At 43.0% G+C, this 19703-nt stretch overlaps 2 protein-coding genes across 3 annotated transcripts in view; both read left to right on the top strand.

Annotated features, from left to right (window-relative positions):
* The window catches only part of LOC133341854 (calcium-activated chloride channel regulator 1-like), a 33336-nt gene extending 19343 nt beyond the window's left edge, over window positions 1-13993 (top strand). The window contains exons 11-15 of the mRNA XM_061550644.1: window positions 564-788; window positions 3752-4022; window positions 5469-5639; window positions 8483-8716; window positions 9628-13993. Of these exons, the coding sequence (XP_061406628.1) occupies window positions 564-788; window positions 3752-4022; window positions 5469-5639; window positions 8483-8716; window positions 9628-10256 (1530 nt within the window). The 3' untranslated portion in view covers window positions 10257-13993. The remainder of the gene's footprint in view (window positions 1-563; window positions 789-3751; window positions 4023-5468; window positions 5640-8482; window positions 8717-9627) is intronic.
* A 659-nt stretch (window positions 13994-14652) lies between these two features.
* The window catches only part of LOC133341648 (calcium-activated chloride channel regulator 1-like), a 34026-nt gene continuing 28975 nt past the window's right edge, over window positions 14653-19703 (top strand). For both annotated transcript variants that reach the window (XM_061550244.1, XM_061550242.1), the window contains exons 1-3: window positions 14653-14814; window positions 16730-16870; window positions 19050-19200. In XM_061550244.1, the coding sequence (XP_061406228.1) occupies window positions 14653-14814; window positions 16730-16870; window positions 19050-19200 (454 nt within the window). The remainder of the gene's footprint in view (window positions 14815-16729; window positions 16871-19049; window positions 19201-19703) is intronic.

Genomic DNA, 19703 nt, shown 5'->3' with positions numbered 1-19703 from the left:
ACGTTCCTCACTATATGTCATTAGAACCATTTATATAGCCAAGGGGGACCCCCAGTGGCAGCTGCCCCTATGTAGTACAAGGTGAATGCAGCATCGGCCTGCAAATTGGCCTTAGGAGACGATGTTGTTGTGATTTTTCCCAATACTTCTTCTAATTTCGTTTGGCTGATGTAGATGCAGAGCAACGACTCCAATTTCACATTCATGTGGTCAAGCCAGATAACCGCATCAGGAGTAGCGGAGTGTATCGCTGTGATGTCTTCCTTCGTATTCGTGGATCGGGCATCGCGTCGTTACGTGTTGTACGGTCTGTTCTGGATGACCACAGTCGCACACTGGATAGTTTTTAATGTTACATTTGTGCATCAATTAAGCACGGTAAATTGCAAGTAGTTTAATCAACTTTGGGAAAGATACCTAGGATAGCTATTTGTCTTTTGGCTTACCTCCTATTTTAACGCTTGCCTAAAATCTCGCATCTCTTTCCACGATTCCGTCAACGGTTGCCACGCGGTCATTGCTGAGTATTCTAATTTTGTACGTGCGTGTGCTTCTCTCGGTAGCTGGAAAGCACAGGTCAGTCCCTCAACAGTGGTGAGACAATGAAAGGGGAAATTCAAGTGGATGCCTCCATTGGGAACAACACCCAGTTTGTGGTCACGTGGCTGGCAAGCACCGTGCCAGAGATGCACATTATTGACCCAGACAACTTTGATTATCAAAACAACAAGTTTGTCATCGATACGGCGTTCAAGACTGCACGGTTAACAATCAAAGGCACTTCAAAGGTGAGAACAACGTATCAACTGTCATTGCCAGTAGATTATAAAAGAGAAAATATGCTTGCATAGTACTGAGAGACATTCATTTGTCAAGACAGCATACAGCTACATATTGTACACTATGTCATTAGCTGCATAGAGTCATCATCGTCAGCCAATGACTAGCCCTACCTCGCTCTACGCCGTTTGCATCTTTCATGGTCCTTCGATGTCTTAAGGGGCCGTCCATAAATGACGTCACGCACCTGGGGGGGGTCAGACATTTGTGACGATGTGTGACAAGTGGGGGGAGGTTTGAGAAATGTGACATCACATCAAAATGCGCATTTTTAAATAAATATAGACAACGCGTTCTACTTAATTAAATAGACTATTTAATAAATGTTTTCTCCTGCAACATCAGAGTGCAGCGCCACATTAAATACGCACTACAATGGAAATAGTTTAAAGCGATTTGAAGCATGTTTTATTTTTTTTTGGGGGGGGGGGCAGAGCTTTGTGACGTCATATTTGAGGGGGGGGTCTGACTTTTTGTGACGTCGTGTGACGATGGGGGGGGGGGGTAAAAAAATCGTCCAAAATCGCGTGACGTCATTTATGGAGGGCCCCTAATGCCATCTCACTCATGCGCACGGTCTGATTCCGTTGTTCACATCCCCATGGTGGTCATCCATTTTGGGTGTTGCCTCTCTCCATTGGCTGCCGTTCCATCGCCAGTCTCTTCCACCGACCCATCGTCCCTTCTAACCACGACGTGCCTGGCCCATGCCCACTTAGGTTTCTTAAGTCAGTGTCATATCATAGCATCAAGTCTGCATTCAGCACACGTATTTGTGGCTAAACATGCCAACAAACATGCTCTGATAATATGGTTAATGCAGAGTTGACGCCTTTTCAAAAGGAATCTATTTGGCGTTTGAACATCGTAACACCTGTTTTATTGCCATAGTCTTATTTTTCATCATTGATACTGGCAAAAAGGTCCCCGTAGATAGTCAATAATTTGTCTCTAATTCGTGCTTTGTTCCCTGAATCCATTTCTTCCTCAAAAGTGTAATTCAATGCATGCATCTGCCCATGTTCACTCTTCAAATTTATATTCTTGGTTCTTTCGGTAAAGTTACGTAGAATGGAAATAATAAAATAATTCAAATAAAACAATAACATTCTCACGACGTTTCGATTGCAACACAAGCAATCGTCATCAGGTGCGAAACCCACAGCAAGAAAATTCGAAAAAAATTGCCGTGGTTTTCACACCTGATGATGATTGCTTGTGTTGCAATCGAAACGTCGTGAGAATTTTTTTGTTTAATTATTATTATTTTATTATTTCCCTTCTACGTGACTTTACCGAAAGAACCAATACAATGAATCCCTGCAGTCACGAAAGCTTTAAATCTTCAAATTTAGTTTGCCTTTTAATTTTCATTGTCCACGTTTGCGATCCGCGTGCCATAGCTGGCAATTTGCGCCAATTGAAAACTTTTCTCTCAATTCACAACTTGGTTTGCTGCTTGTTACGATCAAATTACATTTTCTAAAAACACTCCGGCCTGCTCTTGTTTATCTATCTCTTTTAAACTATAATTTTGATCGCTATCCACTTACAATTATTGCTCAATGCATAATATATTCTGCTTTGTTTTCAGTCATACCTGTAAACTTATATGGTTTTTCCGTATTCTTGTACAGGGAAATTTAGTTTTCAGGTCCATACGACGTACAGCCATTTCAATACGGGCAAAAAAAACTATCTCCCTTGTGATGGGACTTTGTAGAATGAACGTTGAGATTTATAAGTGTACGGGGTGACCAATAAGGTCTAAATTAGTCTGTAATAAGGTAGGCACTGATAGGGGGTTGACAGGCATGTCACATTGTTGTGCTCCAACTGTTATATATTTTTTGTTTAACCAACTCAATGTGACTTCCATTTTGTTCATACGTATGCCGAGTCAAACTCTGCGGTATTCCTTAATTAAGTTATGTATTCGATCTCTGAATACATACTCGTATTTTGGAAGCTCTATACAATGCTGCACATTGTATAAGACAAATTATATTTGCCATTCCTGCCGGTCTGCATAATTACAATTAATAATATATCATACCTATAAGCACACAACTTCTTAAGCAAGTCCTTCTAGATTATATCCATTATTATATCCATTCACAAGACTGCTGCTAAAGACTGATTACTATACTTGGAAATTACACCAATTGTCCTGCAGTCGTTGGGAGGAAAGGAACAGCTTGACAATTGAAATAAATGGCCTTATTCAGGGCACAATGAGAGTCTTAAATATCCTAGAGAGGGTGGGTGGAGGTATTTTGGAAGGGTTTTTAAAAATACATTCCAGGAGATAATATGTAAATGTTCTCACTGAAGTGCATTTTGTGTGTATGTTGAGTGTGTTGTCCTTCCCCTGCACCTCCGATTATAAATATCACTGATTGTCTATGTACTATGCAAAAGAAGTTCAACATACATACAATAACATTTCTGAGTGTGGGAAAATCCGTTCAGGGATCTTAACAGTTGTCCAAGATTTATGCTTTATTTAAATGTGTTGACGTAAACAGGCCATAAATATCGATTAGGAATCCGTGACACAGTAAGTGTATCCTGCAATCCCGCATGAGTGAAAGCCACGATCTGAAATGCCAACTGTTGTTTGTACTCTTGCGTAGGCTTCGTGCTTGTGCTGTGTAGTTCTCTGTTGTGCATTGGGGTCATACAAGGGCATGTTCGTCTTTGGCACGGTGTCCAACGTTTTGCTCTACGGCTCGGGAGCTTGTTTATGGAAGTAAATTGAGCCCCCTCTCGATTCAGTCCCAGCAGATGGAGCGAAACGTCGGACATCATGCCGAACCACAACGCTGTAAACCCCAACGGCTAAACGTAGAAGTATTGTAAAAGTGTTTTTTTTTCTTAATACGTATTTTTCTTATATTTATATTCGCAGCCTGGTACGTGGACGTACAAATTAACGAACAAACACTCGATCAAAGACAACATTGCGATCTCGATCACGAGCAGCCAGTCCAACAGTAACCTCCCACCTATCGAGGTGAAAGTCGTCAAGCCAACGGATAGCAACGAAAAGCTGAACGCCATGCAGGTGTTCGCGGAGGTCAAGCAGGGCAGTACGCCCGTCGTGGGCGCCACCGTCATCGCCACCATCGAGAGGCCCCGCGAAAAGCCTCTCGATCTGCAGCTGTTTGACAACGGGGCCGGTGCGTTCTGTGGGCTGTCTGAGGCGTTGTTAGCTGGCGTGAGAGAAAAGGGTTTCCCATGAAAGTGAACATTGTTACGTAACGTTTTAGAATGAGCCTTTAAGGATGATTGTAGCCAATCTGTAAATAGATGAGCACCAAAGTTCATCCGAACAAAACAAAAAACTATGTTGCGTCCATTAGCCTATGGGCGCTCTTGACCATGTTCATGTCTTTTTGTTTGTTGCGGTTGCACCCGATTCACAGGGCTATACCTAATAAATGAACTTTGAACTTTGACCAGACAACAGCAGAAGTATATTTTGTTTGTTTTCGCCAGGCCTGTTCTGCTCCGATCCCATAATCGGCATAACTGAATCTGGAGTTTGTAAAACATGACCAGAAATTACTGGGTGTCCAAAAAGGGGGGGGGGGGGGGAGTCAGACATTTGTGACGATGTGTGATGAGGGGGGGGGGGTGAGAAAGGTAACGTCACATCAAAATGCGCAACTTTAAATAAATATAGACAACACGTTCTCCTTAATTAAATAGACTTTGTAATAAATATTTTCTCCTACAACATCAGAGTGCAGCGTCACATTAAATACGCACTACAATGACAATAGTTTAAAGCGATTTGAAGCATGTTTAATTTGGGGGGGGGGGGGCAGAGCGTTGTGGCGTCATATTTGATGGGGGGGTCTGACTTTGTGTGACGCCGTGTGACGATGGGGGGGGGGGTGGGGGTCAAAAATCGTCCAAAATCGCGTGACGTCATTTATGGACGGCTCCTATGTGATGTAACGAGCCCGTGTATTGCCTCAATAAAAACAAGCAATATCAACAGAATGTAACATTTCCACCACTGGTTCAGAGCAGTAAACAAGAGATGAGAAATCATTCAATGCGCATTTGAGCACGACGTCAACTTTGATATCCTATGTATACAGCACTGGGTATAGACCATGCACAGACCACGATAAATTCAGCATTTCCCATTACATCCCTGCACGTGTCACGTAGAACTGGGAAATACAGCACCACATCTAAAGCATAACTTACGTACAGCAAATCTGTCGGATTCAGAATGCGCCTTTAAAATGTCATTGATATTTTGAATACCACCGTGTGATAATCGGTAACAAATATAGCTCGTGGCAATTTTAACTACGTGCAATATATGGCCCTTTGTCAATCTACTGCTGCACGAAGGTTTGTCGATAGCATATCGGTTCATGGGCGTTGTTTTACACTGCCCACTAAAGCAGCTGAATGAAGTGAAGGGGGGAGGGGTGGACCAGCACTGATGATAATATCGCTGTTGATGTGAGCCGCGGCTGGGAATTTAACTCAGGTGGCCAGGTTCGTAGTGCAGTGCACTTACTGCTGCGTCGGAGTTCATGACGCTGCACAAAAATTCAAGCAAATGCCATGATTTACATGAAGTACCCTTCTGCTGTGTGCAGGTGCTGACGCCAAAAAGAATGATGGAATTTATTCCAGATTCTTCGCACAGTTTACGGCAACTGGCCGATACAGCTTAAAGGTCAAGGTTGTAGGAGATAACAAAACGACACGTCTGGCCCCACAGAGAGGCTCGCGGTCCCTCTACATTCCAGGGAAACGAAAGGCGAATGGTAAGAACAATAATCCGAATCTGGATTTATCCTGGAGGAATCCGATGAGCTGTTAAGATTTTTTTTCGCACATGTCCAGTAGGTGCGTGTCAGCAAATTACAGAATGGTAAGAAACCAGGGGCCCCTTGCAGCACATCAGTGCAAGGACTGGGTACAGTTTAACTTTTAAATTTAGTTTATTCCCATTTGTTACTTATTTTGTAAACACTCTATTGCTTTTGCACTTTGTGTTTTTTTCCTCGAATAACATCCTTACTGAGTAATGAACTCAAATAGCTCTGTTCTGGCACCTCGAGATTAACTTCATGGGAGGTGCGGTATAAATGGTAACTGATGATGACGATGATGATAATTACGCAAAACAAAATGAGATATTTGTAATGATTTTTTGTGGTATAGTGAATGTGTTGTTTATATATTTACATGACTATGGCGAATGTTTCCCCGAATTTTCTTATATTATGCGAAATGTACTCAAGTTAGGTTGTGCAGTTTAAATGTAAATGATGTTTTTTATAGGCCAGTTGATTGTGCACAGTCACGGAATTTGATCATTTCCCAAAAGCCTATGAAATTGGTTTAATCAAGGCTCCCATGATCAAAATTTACATTGCAAAATGTAAATTTATATATATTGCATTGGGTATGAATACTTACCCGGACTCACACTAATGCCTTTATTGATCAGTAAACAAATAATTTACACGTGTTAAAAATCTGGCTTGCATATGTGGAGTAGTAACACGCGCGGGGGTTTGCACACAGTGTGCGCACACGTGTGACAGTGAGGTCACGTCAGGGCGAACAGGCGCAGACAGGGAGGGTAGACACTAGACAGGCTAGCAGTAGAGAGGCTAGCGGAATCCGAAGTGTGAGTGTGATAAGGCTAGCAGTAGAGAAGCTAGCAGAGTGTATAGCAAGAGGCTAGCAGTAGAGAAGCTAGCAGAGTGTATAGTGAGAGGCTAGCAGTAGAGAAGCTAGCAGAGTGTATAGTGAGAGGCTAGCAGTAGAGAAGCTAGCAGAGTGTATAGCAAGAGGCTAGCAGTAGAGAAGCTAGCAGAGTGTATAGTGAGAGGCTAGCAGTAGAGAAGCTAGCAGAGTGTATAGCAAGAGGCTAGCAGTGGAGAAGCTAGCAGAGTGTACAGTGAGAGGCTAGCAGTAGAGAAGCTAGCAGAGTGTGTAGTGAGAGGCTAGCAGTAGAGAAGCTAGCAGAGTGTATAGTGAGAGTGTAGCAGTAGAGAAGCTAGCAGAGTGTATAGCAAGAGGCTAGCAGTAGAGAAGCTAGCAAAGTGCAACATAGCAGGCTAGCGGAGCGAGAGAAAGCGAGCGGAGCGTAGCAGACGAGCAGTGCAAGAGGAAGAGTTGCCACAGAGATACGCGGGTGGTGAACGCGATGAGTTCTGTACGACTTAAGTGACACAATTTCGATTTAAAGCTTTCGTGACTGCATGGATTCATCTTCTTGGTTCTTTCGGTAAAGTCACGTAGAATGGAAATAATAAAATAATAAAAATAAACATAATAAAATAATTCTCACGACTTTTCGACCACAACGCACGCAGCCGTCCTCAGGTGGAGAACAGGTCTGTCGAGAAGACAGAGTCTGAATGACACACCCCAGGCTTGGAGCGTCTATTTAAGCTGGGACTCTGTCTTCTCGACAGACCTGTTCTCCACCTGAGGATGGCTGCATGCGTTGTGGCCGAAACGTCGTGAGAATTATTTTATTATGTTTTATTTTTATTATTTTATTATTTCCATTCTACGTGACTTTACCGAAAGAACCAAGAAGATAAAGTGACACAGTTGTCCGCGTGAAATAACACCGCTAACACATCTACAACCTTTGACAGTTTTACCATTTGCCGGAAATTATGTCGAAAGCATTCGGAGTCTGCTGTAATCCTTCCGCAATGTTTTAGTAACTGAATTCAGAAATACCTTGGCCAGATTTATCAAACAACTTTTTGCTTTCAAGTTCTATGCAACCTTCTTCATAACGGAACACACAAGCATCTAATGACTGGCCACCACCAATAGACAATCAAATATAAAGTATGCCCGCATTCTTGTAGAGCTACTGTGCTCATCATGTCATACGTGACAAACATCGGAACGGTGGCTGTATCATTGATAACAGCCGTGTCTCTTATCATTATTGACCCTGGTTTGTCTCTGTATCATTAATAATTCTACTCTGTTACAATTGACTCTGCCATTCCTCTTTTATAACTGACTCTTCTATGTTCTCTGTGTCAGAATTGACTCTGCTCTCTTCTCTGTATCATTAATAACACTGGTCAACAACAACAACATTTTTTTTCTGGCCTGGACTTTTGCAGCTGTTTTAAGCTAATTTCAGAGTGCTGATTCCAAATCTGATCTCAGATTTGCTCTATCACATCTCATTTTATGCTATCAGCATACCCCATTTTCATTGATTTTACCCGAAATTAACTCTGTCACTTATGATTGCAAGTTGTTGCGAGTCAGTGACTGCTTTAGTGTTAAAATATGGTGCTGTATTTTTAGGATAGTGTGTTTATAATAGCATTTTATGTAGATATCCACATTCATTTAATATTTTTCTTCTGCAGTTTTTATTGAAAATGTAATATTTGATATCTCAAAAACCTGATGTGATAGACAAAAACTGATGCCACATTTGAAATCAGCACCCCAAATTTACCTTTAAACCGTTGGAATACCTCATGCCAGAAAAAGTGTGGTGACCAGTGTAATTGTACCCTTGTCATAACTGATTTCGCTTGGCCTCTATTTCAGCTGACTCTACTATGTCTCTGTATCAGAATTGACTCGTCTGCTGGGCTCGGTCCACCAGGTGAACTGCAGGTGACGCAGCTGCCTCCCCCGGTGATCAAGCAGGACCCGACGCCAGTCCCAGACTTCATCCGGGTGGCGTCGGCAGGCTCCTTCCAGGTTGCGGTGCCGCCAGGCGGCATGAAGGATGTCTTTCCGCCGTGCCGCATAACTGACCTCCAAGCTGAGCTGCAGACCTCCAGCTCTGTGACCCTCACGTGGACAGCCCCTGGAGGGGACGGTGACTTTGGACAAGGTACGTAAACAGCGCTTTTAAATCTCGATTGAAAACTAATTTCTTTCGAGCTGCTTTTAGTGTGTTATTTTGTTGTCCCCCTCCCACCCCCCGCACCTGTTGGCTATGTACGGTGCGAAAGAAGTGCAAAATACATACATACCAGGCAATGCAAGTATTTTCCATGGCTTTTTAAAAATAAATATTTATGTTTTGGTCATCGTTTCCCTAATCATATCCCAAATGTGCTATCGGCATCGTGTCGTGATACAACATGTCCATTCGAATCTCTCGCAGGGCCCCTGAAGCCCTCACGTTCGAGAACGACCCGCGTAAGCGGATGTCACAGAGCTACTTCAGAGATCAGTCCACTGTTAGGTGTAGGCTTCTTCACGCTGTTGTGGGTCACGGCAGTTGTTTGACCACGCTTGACGACCTTGGTCAGTGGGAGTTGGTGAAGGGGACACCTGGGACCACTTCAGATATCTCTCACTACTGGTGTTAGCAGTAGTCAAGAATTTAGCTTGGGTCGCGAAAACCAGAGCGCAGTGTGCTAACCGCTGCACCACCACTCCCTGTTGTGGGTGGTTCCCCATGAGACATGTGAAACATTTTCTACAGCGTCTAGCAGCTGCATTCACGTGTCACGTAATTCCAAATTGTAATGCAAAGAGTAATACAATCTTTTTTATGGATTCTTCCTTCAGCTAAATTAAAAATTGTATTTGAGAGAACTTTTTGGGAGGTTTCAAATGTAAGTTTATTATGTTTAACCAGGGTGAGGACTCACAGGAGACAAGTATAGTCTCATTTAAAAGAGTTACCGGAGGAGGAAGGCTTTTTTAGTTATTTCACCGCATTCAGATAATTATAATTTAGGGTAATTTGTGTTGTTGTTGTTGCTTAAACGTCATCTTTTTGCGCGTGTGCAGCCGCAATGTACAGGATCATGATGAGCGACAGCGTTGATGGCGTGCTGAATGGCACGGACTTTCGCTTGGTGGAGAGAGAGGACCTGGCGTGGGGTGATCTGAACGCCCCCGGGGTGGCGGGCAACATCGAGAACTTCACCGTCACGACGACGGAGCTCTCCGCCGGCGACGAGCTGTACTTCTGCGTGCAGGCGATCGACAGCAGCGACAACGTGGCGCCCCTCTCCAACGTGGCCTTCATCACCTACGTCGTCGCTGCGACCACGATCGCTCCGACCACGATCGCTCCGACCACGGTCGCTCCGACCACGGTCGCTCCGACCACGGTCGCGCCGACCACAGCGGCACATGCTGCGTCGCATAGTAACACGAGCACCATCATCGCTGCCGTTGGAATATGTGTCTTGGTGTCGGCGTGCTTGCTCACAGGCATCGTTTACCTAACTAAGAATAGGAAAGGCGGCCATTACCGAATATCGACGCAAGACATGGCTTACCAGGAAAAATTAGGCCAAGTGCAGGCGTTGACCGTTTTGAGTTCGGTGTCCAATTCCCAAGTCGTTGCACCCAATTCATCGCCTGACTCCACGAAAGATGCCTGTGAAATATTACTGTTCAAGGATGCTTAAACTGTTGGAATATTCCCAGTTATCGATATTTCGAGCTGAACATATAGTCTACAGATCAATGGTCACGCCAAATAGCACAATCGTTTGTTTTGACTATCTCCCTTTTTTTTCTGTTTAACCAATAAAAAATATTCTTGTTGTCTAAAAATATATGTAAGATTCCATAATGGCCCAATATAGTATTCTGTTAAGCTGAAACTAACCACATCATAATACTGGTGAGCTAATCCCAAAATATACTCAACCGTTTTATAAACATTATCATGCTTAGGATATTCTCTGACACAGAATCATGGCACACGCACAGAGCTTAGCAAGCAGCAATTCAATTTTGCTTTTGGTATTCATTATCTAAATACACTTATACAGAAGAAAAACATGCTACATAAGTGAGCGTATGTTTACAGCATGTCTAAGCTGTCTACATTGCGACCTGAGCTATGTTGTGATAAAATTAGAGCTCATATCAGCTTCATACTCTTAGTTTTTTCGGTAAAGTCACGTAGGTAAGAAAATTAATTAAAATTAATAAAAAAATAGAACAATAAAAATCACAACGTTTCGGAGTCAACACAAGCTTCCGTCTTCAGGTGAAACCGTCACAGCAAAATATCTGTACCTTATATAGTGGTTAAGGGGGGAGGAGGTAGGAAGGGCAGCGGGGGAGGAGGAGTTGTGAAGTGGTCAATTACTGCTTTTGTTATACTGCTGGGTGAGTAAATGAAATATTGTTATATTTTTTATTAATTTTAATTTCATTTTTTACCTACGTGACTTTACCGAAAGAACTAAGAGTATGAATCATTACAGTCACGAAAGCTTCAAATCTAGAACTCAAATCAGCTGTTAAACAATATGTATGTATGTTGAACTTCTTTCACACCGTACGTAGCCAACAGTGCTCCTCGGAGGTGTGGGGGAAGGACAACAAACTAAACACGAAAATAAGTTCCAAATAAATTAGTTTTCAATTATAGATTTAAAATTTGCATAGTCTCAGTGGCTTCCTAATATCGGAAATAAGTATAACCCGTAAAAACAAAGTTTTTCACTCTAAATCCTTTATATGCGTGGCGGCTAGAGTCCTCTCGTCCTCTGGCTTGAGATGGCTGCCACCTATGGGTCAGATTATTGCCTGCCACCATTAAGCAATTGGTAATTAAATATTTAATTTGTTTTCCCTAAACAGTGTAAAATTTTGGAAATTTTTTTTCACGAACATTAATTGTCACGCACAACGAGTCTGTGTGCAAAATGTCAGCTCGATTGGATCACGGGAAGTGGGTTAAAAAACGACCGAAAGGTTTGCACGGTCGTAAGCAAGCAAGCAAGCAAGCACGCAAGCAAGCAAGCGAACTTAATATAATGGATTTAAGAAGAGCATTCCAGACCACTGCAGAAGCTCACCATAAATCGTGCGATGCGGTGAACATCTTTGTTCGATGGCTATCCAAAAGCGATGCGAGGATGATCTTAGTTCAAGTGACGGTCTGAAGGCACGTTTGCTCACGTGACACATTTATGAACTGGCTGTGTCGAGTGGGTGAGGGTGTATGACACATATTTTACTCACGTGACTTGACCCAAAAATCTATTACAAATCAATTTGCAGCCCTTCGTAAATGCACTGTTGAGTGAAGGCCTCCTCGTGATCACGTGGATTTTTCACCCGGTCCTCCAGTTTTTTTCCCTCCACATTTAGAAACGTGCGTTTAAAAGTATTTGCCTGCCATACATTTCCACATGATAAGCCACTTCATTAAGCTATCATTTGTGGCCAAGTTTCTGAAAAAGAGCTGTATAGCTCAGTGGGCCTTACCTGGTAAAATAAAAATAGTATTTTACAGTATAAAAAGAGAATTACACGCAACAATGGAATCGAATGAGGCTATTCACTTGTTTGTCTTCATCACCGCCACCACTCCACCTGCTCATGACGATGGGACTAACGTTGCTGATGGTCGTGGCAATAATCGCAAGTGCTTATTGTTCTGGTTTCTGGAAAATAGATGAACAAGGAAGTGGGTATCATGATCACAGTTTTTTCACTGTGGTCACACAGATGCATGAACAAACACACACCCTCTGTTGATTCTATGTGTGTGTAATTATCTTGTTTTCTAGGCCTGAGAACTATAATCGGGTTTTTTACTTTCACATTTTAAAACGTGTTTTTTTATATTAAACTACTGTAAAGTTGTATTGCTTTGTGTATGTAGACCTCCGTCAGAAAATATTTGTCTTATTTACTGAACGTTTTAGTTTCATTGGCAGTATATTTCCATAGCTGGAGACTGCACAAATCCTTCCGAAACCACCACAGTCGCCTTTCCACTTGAACAATTATGCAGCAGATGGCACCCTTGCTGTGCCCTGTGGTAGCCCAGTGCGCAATGACTCCACTCCTAGATATCTAGGGGTGATCATGGACAGAAGCCTCACCTTCAAGCACCACATAAAACACACGTGAAAAGCATATAACCCGTAAAAACAAAGTTTTTCACTATAAATCCTTTAAATGCGTGGCGGCTAGAGTCCTCTCGTCCTCTGGCTTGAGATGGCTGCCACCTATGGGTCAGATGATTGTCTGCCAGTATTAAGCAATTGGTAATTAAATATTTAATTTGTTTTCCCTAAGCAGTGTAAATTTTGGGGAAAAAAATGTCACGAACATTAATTGTCTCGCACAACGAGTCTGTGTGCAAAATGTCAGCTCGATTGGATCACGGGAAGTGGGTTAAAAAACGACCGAAAGATTTGCACGGTCGTAAGCAAGCAAGCAAGCAAGCACGCAAGCACACAAGCACGCAAGCAAGCAAGCAAGCGAACTTAATATAAAGGATTTAATAAAGGATTTAAAAACCAAGAATCGCCCTGCTACAGAAACTTTCAGGAACGACCTGCCCGCCCTCTCACTGGTCTACTCAATGGCAGAGCCATTGTGTTCCAGCCTGGTCCGGAAGCTCCTTAACAAAACTGCTGGATGCACAATTGACAAAATGTTCATCATAACCGGCAACACTGGAACTGACACCGATCCCCTGGCTCCCTGTTGTGGCGAACAATTCTGCCACCAAATATCCACAGAGACGCGCAAACTGCAAGGGAGTTTACACGTTATCTCGTCATTGACAACATATCCATCAACCAAGACCTCAACGATGTGCACCGCCGCCGGCGACTCAATTCCCATTCCCCCAATGGTTCTAGATTTGAAGTTTTCGTGACTGCAAGGATTTATACTCTTTGTTTTTTTCGGTAAAGTCACGTAGGTAAAATAAATTAAAAAACACGACGTTTCGGGCGCAACACAAGCGTCCTTCTTATTGGGTTCGTGCTGTCACCATCATAGAATATCACCAACATCCAGAAGAACACTGGTTAACAAGAGTGGAACAAGATTAAGCATCTCATTCGATACCCAAACATCGCACCGCCTGGCTTTGACATCGCTCCAAGACACTAGTGTAACCATCAACCGCAAAAAAGAGAACATCAACAGGCCAATGCGCACGTATCCTTCACAGCTGGAAGGTTAAAGACACAAGTCACAGTACGACTCTCTCCTGAAGCCGTGTCTCGTGGCTAGCAGACCCCAACATTGGCATTTAGCCACCTGAACATTGCCATCATAACCTAGAATAGAATTGGCCAAAACTTAATTGTGTCGAAACCCACTTGAAATGCTTAAACGTGTGGATATCATAACATGTTGTGTATCAATGTTGATATAAATACTGTCTGTCTTGCTTTTTATATAAAATTTACAATAAAGAAAAGATTACAAATAAATGATTGCGCTTGCATAATTCTACTTTTAAAAAAAATGTACAATGTGTTAAATGTCAAGCGGTTAACCTCTAATTGAGAAAAGCACACTTGATGAATATCAGATACGCAAATGCAGAAAGGGTGTGTTCTTCTGTGTTATGGCCATTGTTAACTAAATGAAAATTGCGGTTGTACTATCAACCTTCAGTCAAATTAGTTTTGCTCCATAAACTTGGTGTATTGACACATCAGGAAAAGTAAACATTCAACAAAATAACATTAAACAACAGATGCTTTACCTAAATATTCCATGGGACAAAGATCACTTTTATGTTTAATGTTGCCTACATTTAGATTTAATTCCTTCCAGTTTCTCGCACTGAATTGTTTTTTAACTGCTCGTATTTTCACGATTGTCATTATAGTATATTGCCGTTGTTAAATTTAATCGCGAGGGCTGATTCGAAATAAGGTAGTAAAGGATTAGCAATATGCCGGATTTATTGTAGCAAGTAATTAGATTCTCTGTGTAACCGCAAACACAACGTCAACAGTTTTAATGAGACACAAACACTGCCGGGTTTTTTGTAGTCTTCAGTCACAGGACTGCGGCGCAAAAACCAAAATGATCGCCTGCGTGAAGGCTGCCGCTCTGCTGTTCGGCGCACTGACCATTTTAACCATCGAGGCCTCTAATGTGAAGCTTGTGGACCATGGGTATGAAGGATTGGTGGTCGCCATTCACCCAAGCGTTTCTGAGAATGAGCAACTCGTTGTTAAAATCAAGGTACGTGTGTGGATTATGACAAACTCGGTGCTGTTTTAAATGTTTAAAATGGGAGCTCGCCTTTGTGATTTTACATGATCATTTCACATTTTAATACGATAATTCTCACGTATATGTCTTTTACAAAAAAATAATCCAAAGGTAGTGTTTTATCACAAAATCGACCCTTAGGGGGAAATGAAGAAAACATCCATCTAGTCTTCTTGAAGTTGCACTTGCAGCAAACTAGACGCCAGTGTGTTTACAATTTGTAAAGTGGGTGTTGAGGCAGGGCTAACCCATACATCTGTGCTGAGCGGTCATCGTGATTCCACTAAATAATTCATTGAGGGCCCATCTGAACGCCTTCATTACGAGGGCCCTGCACAGGATCTTGGGGCATGGGGAGGGGTGTCACGGTTGCGAAATGTTTCCTACCCCGCCTTGTATACAGGAGGCCGTGGGTTCGATCCCGACCCTGACGCCTGTATATTTGGAGTTTGCGTGTCTCTCTCCTTGTCATTGCGTGGATTTTCCTCCGGGCCCACCGGTTTTTCCCGCCACATTTAGAAAACATGCTTTTAGAGTATTTGGCTGCTATAAATTTCCACGTGATAACCCACTTCGTTGAGCTATCACTTGTGGCAAGGTCGCTTCTGCATAAGAGCTATACAGCTCAGTGGGCCTTGCCTGCTAAAATAAAAAATGTTTAAATATATCCGGGGGAGTGTCGTGGCCTCCAGGTCCAGTTTCGAGCGATCTCGACCTCATGTGTGTTAAAACCAAAGAGCTTCCCACCGCCTCCCAGCAGATCAGTTTAGTTTAAAAATGTTGTTTCACATCATCGATTGCTTCGGGAGACGAGGCTGAGACTTCACTGGTTGCAGGCTGCGCCAGTTGCCGGCTGGAGGAGGCCAGGAGGGGGGGGGGGGGAGATGGTGGTCGGCTTCCTTCGTGGCTGAATCAGGTCGATCGCCACCTGCAGGGGACCTGGGATCGGGAAGGGAGTCGGAGACTTGCGGATGACCGAGAGGGACTCCCAAAGGGCTGGAGCCGGAGAGTGAAGGCGGCCACGCGATGCTTACGCAGGCGCCCACATGCCGTGCAGGAGGTGGCGTCAAAGATGCGATAACCATCTGTTGAAACAAAAATTAGTGGACTTCATCTTCTTGGCTCTTTCGGTAAAGTCACGTAGAATGGAAATAATAAAATAATAAAAATTAAACATAATCAAATAATTCTCACGACGTTTCGGCCACAACACAAGCAGCCGTCCTCAGGTGAAGAACACGTCTGTCGAGAAGACAGAGTTTGAAAGCTTCAAATCGAAAATTAGTGGACTTATTAAATGTTTACATTTCAATTAAATAACTCAATCCATAGCTTGACGCCAATCATATTATTCTCAGAGTGAGGTAGCTACTCTTCCTGAATATTAGAGAGTCATTAACCTCCTGTCTTGAACGTAATAACCAATCGTTTATTCACAGAGCCACACTCAAGTGAGCCAGAGCAGCCAACGCGTCGCGGCTCCGTACATCATTTTAGAAATACATGACGATAAAAAATAGATATAGTGGAAAGGTGGTAAGGGCTACAACACATTTCCAAAGGGGGGGAGGGGAAGAGGGGAGGGGGTCACACGGCGCTGTTCTCAACAAAAAAATGCAAACATCAATGGCTGTAGGCACAATCAAGAAACTGAGATGAATAACAATTCAAATAAAGCATACCAACTATAAAGTGCTGCTGGTCTCCAAGTCGAGACGTCTTACTTTAGCTAAGGCGCGGTCGTGCGGCCGCGAGCGCAAGCGATGAGTTCTTTTGATTTATTTGTGTGGGTGCGGTGGTGGTGAGCAATGGGTGTCGAACGAGTGGTCGCGGTGAGAATCGGCGTTGTGGGGCCAAAAACGTTGCCGGCGACCTCCTCCCGCAGGAGGTGATCACGGCATCGTCGGCGCGTCTGTACTCGTCGACGGGACGGCGAGCCTTCTTCAGGAACGTCACCATCCTGCTGCCCGCTTCGTGGAGCCCCCACGAGGGGTACGGGCGGCCGAGCAAGGAGGCATTCAACACGGTGAGAGTTTGGGGGGCCACGGGGGGGGGGCCGTCCCGGCCCACCCCACACCGGTAGAACGCGGAGAGAGGTTGGTGCCAACGTTGATTACTCTTAGTTCTTTCGGTAAAGTCACGTAGGTAAAAAATTTAATTAATAAAAAATAAAATAATAAAAATCACGACGTTTCGGAGGCAACACAAGTCTCCGTCATCAGGTGGGACCGTCACAGCCTCCGAAACGTCGTGATTTTAATTTTATTTTTTATTAATTAAATTTTTTACCTACGTGGCTTTACCGAAAGAACTAAGAGTATGAATCCTTGCAGTCACGAAAGCTTCAAATCTAGAACCAACGTTGATTCTCACGAAATCAGGCCGCGTACGTGCACATACGTTGAACTTCTTTCGCACAGGACGTAGCCAACCGTTGCTAATCGTTGGCAATGTTTACTGGGACGAAGCCGGGGCGGGAGACATGGCAATCCGCATCGCGAGGTGGAAGAGATGCCGGCTCGTAACCCTGTGAGGAATTTATATTTATTTAAAAAAACGTCGTTGAGTGCTTTTGCTGTGTTCATCTCTCGGGTCAGTTAAAGTGTGTTGCGATGACTCGGCGCGAATAATTGTGCTTCCCCTGTTGTTATTTGACATTTGATTGATATAAACAAGGCTAAAAAAAAAAAAATTCACAAGGGGAAGAAGAACTGACCACTACCCTGAGCAGTGTGAAAAATGGAAAAACTCCCATCCTAGATGGAATGTATGTGGACTTATTTACTTAATTTTGATTTAAAGCTTTCGTGACTGCAGGGATTCATATTCTTGGTTCTTTCGGTAAAGTCACGTGAAATTCACACCTGATGATGATTGCTTGTGTTGCAGTCGAAACGTCGTGAGAATTTTATTGTTTAATATTATTTTATTATTTCCGTTCTACGTGACTTTACCGAAAGAACCAATAATATTATTTACTTAATGTTACCACACAAATGTAATACCTCAATCATGGAATTATGCCTATCATTATTATTTGGAAAAAGGGAGACCGAAAACACCTAAGAATAAAAAGGGAGATAATACAGATTTTAAATATTAAAGATGAACTACCCAAATACATATATTATTTATTTACAAAGATAATCGGCAACAGAATAATCAACATTTGAGTGGATAAACAACAACAAATTAAGAAATGAATTATGAAATAAAGAGGCAGACAAAAGCAGCATGAAGTTATTTTGAAAACTGAATTGGCCACAAATTCCCTTTGCATGAAACTGAGATAATGTACCCCCACCCCTCCGATTCGAACGGCTCCTTGTGTTGACCTTGTGTTGACCTTCTTGTGTTGACCTTCTTGTGTTGACTTCCTTGTGTTAACCGTCTTTCTCAGCACACGGCTGGATTCATGCCTAAGTTGTCCTCCACAGATTCTTCCAAGTGGATGGCTGCGTATTGTAAAATCATTATTGTTGCCATCACATGTTCTTGTTATACGATCTGGGCGTCGGGGTGGGAAGATCAGATTAGATCCTCTACAAATCCATCGTCCACTGAATTCGTGATACAGACATCGCCAAATCGCGAGGTCACAGTGCGCCGGAGAACAACATTTCATGCGAATAGATGCTGTGGCCACGCTGTACGTTAACAAAAAAAATTTCAACTGCACTGCATTAAAAGGAAACCTAATCGGTGACGTTTCGGGCAATGACCCTCCTTATTTTTCCGAAGGCAGTGTTATCGACGCACGTGTTGAGTTGTTGTGTTTATTGTGTTTGTGCATCACTGCCAAACGCGGCATCACCGAACAATGTACATTTAACACCGCTTTGAACTAAAAACCCCGTCGTAATAGGGAAACACCGAGCGGAGCTGGAGTGACGGTCGTCTTTTCGATTTAAAGCTTTCGTGACTGCAGGGATTCACCTTCTTGGTTCTTTCGGTAAAGTCACGTAGAAGGGAAGTAATAAAATAAAAAATAAAAAAACATAGTAAAATAATTCTCACGACGTTTCGGCCACGCTTGTGTTGTGGCCGAAACGTCGTGAGAATTATTTTATCATGTTTTATTTTTATTACTTTATTATTTTCCTTCTACGTGACTTTACCGAAAGAACCAAGAAGATGAATCCCTGCAGTCACGAAAGCTTTAAATCGAAAGATGACGGTCGTCTGTCTGTCCTTATCACAACAAGGCAGACGTGGTCGTGGCACAGCCGCATGACTCGAGCAACGACGCGCCCTACACGGTGCAGTTCGGCCTGTGCGGAGAGAAGGGCCAGCACATCCGCCTCGCTCCCAGCTACCTACTGCAAGACACTGCCATCTCCTTGTATGGACCACGAGGTACGACACGGAGGCCATGGCGTGCCACGTTACCGAAACCGCGTCTTGCTCTTTCACATTGGCAATTGTTTCTATGACTTTGTTTTTTTATATATATATGTAAAATCCCCTGGAAATGTTATCGGGCTTTGAGTTGATTTAAATATGTAATTTCATTTCATATGCAATTGGTATCTACCTTACACGCCTCAAAGCCATTGGTCATTTGTATGTGATTTATATTACTCCAGTAAATTTGGCATTTGAATGTATTTTTCCCATCTGCGCAATTGTATGTTATGTTTCCACCGAATAATGTTGCTTATTTACCCAAGAAGCCACATTGAGCTCAAGGACCATTTCAGAAATATCCTGCTACATGGGGCTCTTTATATTCAGATATTTTCAGCCAATTAATGCGTGTTCATGCAAGTGGGAGGAACCAGGAGAACCCAGAGGTTACCCACACACGTGCGAAGGGGCAACATTCTATCCCACACAGATGGGTCAGACGATATCAGTCC

Source organism: Lethenteron reissneri, chromosome 12 (assembly GCF_015708825.2).
Source record: "Lethenteron reissneri isolate LAM-NWPU_2019-01 chromosome 12, ASM1570882v1, whole genome shotgun sequence".
In the NCBI taxonomy this organism is placed as follows: Eukaryota; Metazoa; Chordata; class Hyperoartia; order Petromyzontiformes; family Petromyzontidae; genus Lethenteron; species Lethenteron reissneri.
Note: the sequence above shows the minus strand (reverse complement) of the source record. Positions and strands in the feature narration are given on the sequence as shown.